This window comes from Chlamydomonas reinhardtii, chromosome 10, assembly GCF_000002595.2.
Source record: "Chlamydomonas reinhardtii strain CC-503 cw92 mt+ chromosome 10, whole genome shotgun sequence".
Lineage (NCBI taxonomy): Eukaryota > Viridiplantae > Chlorophyta > Chlorophyceae > Chlamydomonadales > Chlamydomonadaceae > Chlamydomonas > Chlamydomonas reinhardtii.
This window is the reverse complement of record NC_057013.1, coordinates 2,227,265-2,234,502: the sequence shown is the minus strand read 5'-3', so window position 1 is coordinate 2,234,502 and position 7,238 is coordinate 2,227,265. Positions and strand designations below refer to the sequence as shown.

At 67.4% G+C, this 7,238-nt stretch overlaps 1 protein-coding gene across 3 annotated transcripts in view; it reads left to right on the top strand.

Moving 5' to 3' along the window:
- Positions 1-6,180: 6,180 nt before the first annotated feature.
- The window catches only part of CHLRE_10g434001v5 (uncharacterized protein), a 2,426-nt gene continuing 1,368 nt past the window's right edge, over positions 6,181-7,238 (top strand). The window contains exon 1 of one of the 3 annotated variants that reach the window (XM_043066693.1): positions 6,181-7,169. In XM_043066693.1, the coding sequence (XP_042920091.1) occupies positions 6,741-7,169 (429 nt within the window). In that variant the 5' untranslated portion in view covers positions 6,181-6,740. The remainder of the gene's footprint in view (positions 7,170-7,238) is intronic. The other 2 variants (XM_043066694.1, XM_043066692.1) reach the window with 2 other exon arrangements.

Sequence of the window (7,238 nt, the reverse complement as noted above, 5' to 3'; positions counted from 1 at the left end):
ACGGCGGCGGCAAGCGCCCCCGGCTGACGCCAGAGGCTGCTGAGGCTGCCCAGGCGACGGCCGCGGCGGCTGCGGAGGCTGCTGCGCAGGTGGCGGCGGCACTGGCTGCCGCCGGGGCGGCTCCTGGCGGCTCTCAGGCAGCGGGGCTGCCGCCGCCAGCGCCGCCGGTGGAGGTGCGCAACTCGTTCGCCGCCCTGGCGCGCCTGGGGCCGGCGGACGGGGTGGATGAGGACGAGGACGAGGATGCGGGCATGACCGCTGGCGGCACCTCGGACGCCGACATGGAGGACGCGGCGGGCCCGGCGGCTGCGTCCTTGGACGCGGCTGCCCTACCGCCGCGGAAGCAGAAGCAGAAGCAGAAGCCCAAGAAGGCTGCGGCCGCGGGCGCGGCGGCCGGCGCGGTGGCCAAGCCCAAGGGCAAGACCAAGCCGGCTGCAGGTGCCTCCGCGGCGGCTGCCCTGGCGGCGGCGGAGGCGGCGGCGGAGGCGGCGGCGGCGGCGGCTGCCCTGGCGGAGGCGGAGGCGGCGGCGGAGGCGGCGGCGGCGGCGGCTGCCCTGGCGGCGGCGGGTGCGGCGGCGCCTGGTGGTGCGGCACCCGGTGCCGCGGAGGCCCCCGCTGCCCCGGCCGCCGGGCCGGCGATGGCGCCCGGTGGCGCCGCCGCGGCCACCGCCCCGGCAGTGGCGACAGACGCGGCGCCTGCGGCCGCTGCAGCCGCGGTGACGCTGCCGCCCGCGTCCGCCCCTCTGGCTCTGGCGCTGGCGCCCGGCGCTGGTGCCGGTGCCGCCGCATCTGCGGCGGCCGCCACGGATGGCAGCGGCAGCGGAACTGGCAGCGGCAGCGGCAGCGGCCACGGCGGCGGCAGTGGCGGCGGCGGCGACGGCAGCTGCGGCGGCCGCGGCCATGACAATGGGGATGGTGGCGGCGCAGGTGGCGGCGGCACGCCGCCGGTGGTGGCGGCCGGCCCTGCCGGTGCGCCCCGCGCCCCCGCCCCCACCGTGGTGATCTCGGCTGCCCCGCCGGGGGCTCCGCAGTAGTGCGCCGTCCTCGGCAGCAAGCGGCCGGCCCCCGGCCGCTGCGGGTAGGGTCGCACAACGTGCGGGGGTTGCGGAGCCGGGTCCAGCATCTGGGCTGCCCGCGCCTGCACGCCCTACTCCGCTGTTGGGAGCGGCAGCAACTGGACGTGGTCTGCCTGCAGGAGACCCACGTCCGGGCAGAAGACATTGACCTCGTGACCGCTGACCTGCGTGCTGCTGCACTGCGGCTGCACGTGCGTGAGTGGACAGCCTGGTGGGCCCCCGCCCCCACGCCCCATCAGCGTGTCTCCGGCGGCACTGCCATCCTTATTCGCACTTGTCTGCTGGAGCAAGGTGCCGTCACGTTCCCGGGTGGCGTGGCGGCCCCCTCCGTTGCTGACGGCGCGTGGGTGGGCCGCGGCGTCAGTCTCCCCGTGCAGTGGGGCGGGCATGACTTCACGCTGGCGGCAGCCTACTATCCGTTGGCAAGTCCTGAGCAACGTGCCTTCACCCAGCAATGGGTGGCGTCGGCGGTTGGCGGTGAGGGCAATCACCTGCTAGCTGCTGACTTCAACTTTGTTAGCGACGTGGCGCTTGACACGGCCAGCGGTGTCCCGCGGCCGGGTGACCCCGCCGCAGCGGCAGCGCTGGCGGCTGCGTGCCCTGGTCTGATCGACGTCCTCCGAGTGCGCCGGCCTGGCCAGCGTGTTTGTACTTACATTCATTCGCACGGCGCGTCGCGCCTTGACCGCATTCTCTGCAGTGGCAGCCTCGTGGCCCAGGTCCTGGCCTGCGCCGTGGAGGCGGGTGTCCCGTCCGACCACCGCCTGGTGACGCTGACGCTGGCAGCGACGCCGGAGGCCCTGCCACCTTCTCCAGGCCTGCCCAAAGCTCGCCTGGGGTTCCTCGACTTCAAGGACCTGACAAAGGATTACCGGACATGGCTGACTGCGGCGCTTGGAGCCCGGCCGGGTGCCCCAGCTGAGCTGCTGGCGTGGTGGCCGCAGCTCAAACGGGCAGCGGCCGCGTCAGCTGCCCGGCTGAGCCGCGTGGCGGCCGTCCGCCGCATTGCAGCCAGTGAGGAAGAAGCGCGTGCGCTCGCGGCTGCTGCTGCCGCCGCGGCCGCAGTGGAGGTCGGTGCGGCGCTGCCGGAGGCCGCAGCGGCGGCGGTGCGCGCGCGGTGTGCCGCCGCCACCGCCGCGGTGCAGGCTGCCGCGGGGGCGGCGCGCCGCACGCGTCACGAGTGGTTACGGGGTGGGGAAAAGCCATGCCCGGTGCTGACCCGCATGCTGCGCCCGTCAGGTGGGCCGCGTACCATAGCCCGGCTCAAACGCCCCGATGGCAGCGCTACCTCGGACCCAACCGTGATGGGCCAGGTCATGGCAACCTACTGGCAAGACGTCTGTGCGGCGCCGCCGCCTGCCCCAGCCGCCCGCGCGCAAGTGCTGGCCGCGCTGCAGCAACACGGCCGCCGCTGCACGACGGAGGAAGCCGCGCAACTCGGGCAACTTGCCGTCACCGCCGCGGAGGTGCGCGCTGCGTTGGCCGCCGCGCCGGCGGGGCGCGCCGCGGGCCCTGACGGCATTCCCGTGGAGTTGTATCAGTACTATGAAAGTGACTTCTCACCTGTGCTGGCTGATGTGTTTACTGCTGTTGGCGAGGGGGCAGGGGTCCCTGGTGGGTTTCTGGATGGTGTGTGGACATTTTTCTACAAGGCGGGGGATCCCCTGGAGCCCTCTAACTATCGCCCCATTACCCTCACGGATACTGATTATCGCACCCTTGCACGTGTGCTGTGTCGGCGCTTGCAACCTGTGTTTGGGCGCGTCATAGACCCTGAGCAAACTGCCTTCCTGTCTGACCGCCGCATTGCTGATAATGTACTGCTGCTGCAACTGACTCCTGGGTTGCTGAAAGCGGCGGGACAGAATTCTGGTGTGGCGGCCTTCCTGGACTTTTACAAGGCGTATGATACGGTGGACCGGTCGTTTCTCCTCGCCTGCCTTGAACGTATGGGCGTGGGGGCCGGCTTCTTGACGTGGGTGTCGCGGCTGCTGACTGACACGCGTGGGGCGGCGCTGGTTAATGGACGTGTGTCTGGTTGGGTGCCGCTGGCGGCAGGAGTCCGGCAAGGGTGCCCGCTGGCCCCGCTGCTGTACCTCGCCATTGCGCAAGCCCTGTTGTCGTGGCTGCGCAGTAAGGGGCATGGCGTGCTTGCTGGTCTGGCCTCGGCTTTGGCGTCCCAATATGCGGATGATTGTACGCCGTTTCTCGCGGGCATGCAGGCTGTGCCGGGGTTCCTGGCGGACATGGACGTTTTTCGGTGTGCGTCGGGGCAGCGGCTTAACATGTCTAAAGTGGAGCTACTGGTGTTGGGCACCTCCGCGGGTTTGGGGGTGGCGCCAGCAGCTGTGGCTGGGCCCCCCCTGCCTCCGGGTTGGCGTGTGGTCAACACCGCAAAGTCGCTCGGGGTGCACTTTGGTGATTGGAAGACGGCCACCCCGCCAGTGGCTTTTGACGGGGTGGTGGGAGTGCTTGGCTTGATTGTGCGTATGCCTGTTTCGATGTTTGGGCGAGCGGCGGCGGCCTCGGCATATGCCCTTAGCAAGGTCCTGTACCATCTGGAGTTTGCGGGCTTCCCGTCGCCGTGGGCGCCGGTTGGCAAGTTGTTAGGCCAGGTGGCGGCGGTTGTTGATCGGCGGCTGTCGCCGGCTAAGTATGCGGTCGCACCCCATGCTCGTCCGGTGGGGGTGTCCCTTGACATCATGCAGGTGCCGCCGGCTCTGGGTGGTGTAGGGCTGCTGCCTCTTCAGCTGCACGTGCAGGCGCGGCAAGCTGGACTGGCGGTGCGGTGTGTGCTGGGCGCGTGTGGGTTACTGGCGTTTGTGCCGCCATGGACGAAGGTGGCGGAGGCTTGGCTGCGGGCACGCCATCCAGCGGCCACGCCCCTGCGCCTGTTGGTGCGGTGCGACCCGTCCCGTGTTTTGGACAAGTTGGTTACGCCTGAATGCAAACCGTTTTTGCGTCTGTTGGGGGCGGTCGCCCACTTGCCGCCTATCACGTTGGTGGCGCCGCCCGCGGCTGGGGGCTGGGTGTATCATGTGCCGTTGTGGGCGAATCCGGCACTGTGTGATGGTGCACAGACTTTTGACGTGGCGTTTGCCGATTTATTTGCCCTGCCGGGCCTTGTGTATGTGGGACAGTTGGTGGCGGCGCATGACCAGTTAGAGGCCGTGCGTGCTGCCCACACCCGCCCGGGTGGGTGGGGCACCAGGTTTGGTGAGGCGATGTTGGACTTGTACTTGACGAGCGTGTGGCGGCCTGTGCTTGGATGGGGACCTCGGCGGCACCTGCCGTCGCCGCTCCTGGGGCCGGCGTCGCCCCTGGCGGCGGCGGAACGCATAGCCGCGGCGGTGGCCTTGCTCCCAGGTGGCTGGGAGGCCGCGGCGCGTGCGGCTCGACTGGCTCGCGGGCGGGCGTGGGTCATGCCGCTTCCTGCGGATGCCGTGCGACAGGCGGCGGCGGGGGCCTTGACCCAGGTGGTGCGGGGACTGGGCTGGGTCCTGGACGGGGGCCCGCCTCTGCTGCTGTTGAACTACTCCGTGAAGGCAGGAACGGCCATGCAACTGGGCCCCCAGGTTGCGGCGCTGCGGTCTAAACATTTGTTGTATGTGCGTGATGCTGGTGTTTCTGCGGACGGCGCGCTTGCGGCTGCCGGCGCCTTTGCCGGCACTCTGGCCCGTTTGTGGGCGTTAAAATGGGAAAATTATCACAAGGAAGCGTTGTGGCGGGTGGCGGCCAATGCGTGCTGGTCGTTCCCCAAAAATGCCGCCCAGCGTGCAGCTGGGGTGGCAATGCCCCTGTGCCGGGCGTGTGGGCGGGATATGTGTGATGGGGACCGCCGGCACTACTTTTGGGACTGTGTTGTTGCTCGGGCGCTGCGGGAGAACATGGCTGTGGCAATGCTGGGGTCCCCTCCTGACACGGCTGATGACTGTTTCTCCCGTGCTGACCTTTGGCTGGTGCAGCCGCCTGCTGGGCTGGCGCCGCCGGTGTGGGATGTAGTGTGTTTGGCTGCGCTGTCTGCCCTTGACTCGGGCCGGCAGCAGGTGATTATGACTGGCTTGCGTGTGCGTCGGGCTCTGACGTCGGCGGAAGTCATGCGCATCAGTGTGTCCGTTATTGCTGATTTCTGGGGCCGGCTGCAATCATATGTCAGTCTCGGCCTCCGCCCGAAAGCCTGGGCCACGGTGCCTGCGCACCATCCGTTCCTCTCGCGGGGTGCGGGTGACTGTGTGCTGCTAGTGTTGCCTGATGATGTGGGCTCCCCGCCCCCCTCGCCTTAATTTGCTCGTGGGTGGTGGGAGCGGTGTGCCTCTGGTGTGTGCGCTGTGGGTGTGGGGCGTCGACGTGGGCGTCGCCGGACTACGTGCCCGGTGTACCTGCGTTGACGCCTCGCCGGTTTGATTGCGCCTCGTGCGCTAGTGCGGTTTGCTGTACGTTGGTGGGGCTTTGGCGGGCTTGGGCTTAGCTTCGACTCGCTGTGCAGCTGCCGAGACACGCATTACGCGAAGACCTGTTGCACGGTTGTGGAAGGTCGGTAGCCAACTGGGGGGAGGGTGGTTTCCTTTCGGGCCGGAGATGGTCCCTCTTGACCTGGGTGCACGGGCACCCTTGCTTGGTCGGATTGTCCCTTCTTTGTAATATCGCAACCTTAAAGCCGGGGTCCGTACGGTGCAAGACGTCTGTGGGGTTGTCCCTCCAAGGAGGGAGGGGGAAGGGGGCGATGTGCGCAGGGCGGGGCAACGGGCAGTTGGCCCGCCGGGATGCGCTGCATGCGAGAAGGCAGGCGAAAGTGGAGAGCAGGGCGAGAACGGAACAGCAGAAAGCAAGACTTGAAGTGCGACGCAGGATCAGCAGGCAAGTAGGTTGGGCCGGAGGTGGCGCCGGATGTGCGCAGCTGTTGCGCCGAGTTGGGTGCAGGATGTTGCGTGGCAGGAGTTGCAGAAGGGACATGCCAAAGGATGTCGCAAATGCGATGCAGGGAAGATAGACGCGTCCTCGCTGGCGCAACGGCGCAATAATGCCATGCGCAGAAACGCGCGAGGTGCGTCGCCGGGATTTGCAGCTCTGCCAAGTGTATTTGTGCAGCAAGCATGTGACAATCATTTAGGCGCGGCCAGCGAGGCCTATGGCGTTGCTACAGCGGGAAGCGACCTGCGTTAGGGAGCGATTTGAAGCAGCTGTGCCCGCTAGCGTCCATGAATCGTGTTTACATAGCTTCTATGTACTGAGAAGTATTGTTAAGTATATCGCGGTGTCTACGGCGCCGCGGCAAGGAAAATGCGATGTGGCGTTGCTAAGGACGCGATGAAGGCAGGTTCAGCTCGTTGGCCCCCGGCAAGAGCGATATTGGACGTGATGAACATTTAGCCGCATTTTACATATTTGCAGTGACACTGCGGTGCGCGCAACAGCATGCATTCCAGTCGTTTTTCCTCGGGGGCGCCGTTTCGAAGGCTCTCTCTGCTCGCATCGGCCTTTTGTATTATGAGGAACATTATGCAAGTCTGCGCGGGCGCTACGGGCGTGATTTGGGGACTACAGGATTCTGAGACCCGGGGTCACTGAACTGGGTGCAGATGGTTTACTGATGGGCGTCTTAAAGAATTGGTTTAGACCTGGTTCAGACAATTCCCGTGCACTTCGCACCGCTAAGTTTGGTAAATGCGCACGTCCGCGCGCGCCGGGCCTCGCGCCGGCACGCCGGTGCAGACCATCGCGTTCAAATCAGAATACAATGACTGGATACGTAAGGGGCGGCCGCCGATGGTCTTCCTCCAGGCTTCCACGATTGTGCCGCCGGATGCTGTGGAGGCCACTCAGCGGGCGCTCTGTATTAAGAAGAGGTTCGATATCGTAAGAACGTTCTACGGGGTCGTTTGGGACGACCTGGAGGCGGCGGCGGAAGCCGCGGCCGTTGCCGCGCCTTACCGGCTCGGCGGCATCCCGCTCCACAATGACCCCGGCGGCGTCCGTGTTCGCACGGACTTCGCCATAGCACGCGCCACCCGCCCGGCGCTCCTCGAGCGGCTGGACGCCAACAGCCGCTTGCAGACGCTGGCGGTCGACGGCGTGCCCAGCCTGCAGTGGGAGGTGCGGGATGCGTTTACCGCTGCCCCGGCCGCGGGTGGGAAGCACGTCCGCTGGCTGAAGGTGTCTGGG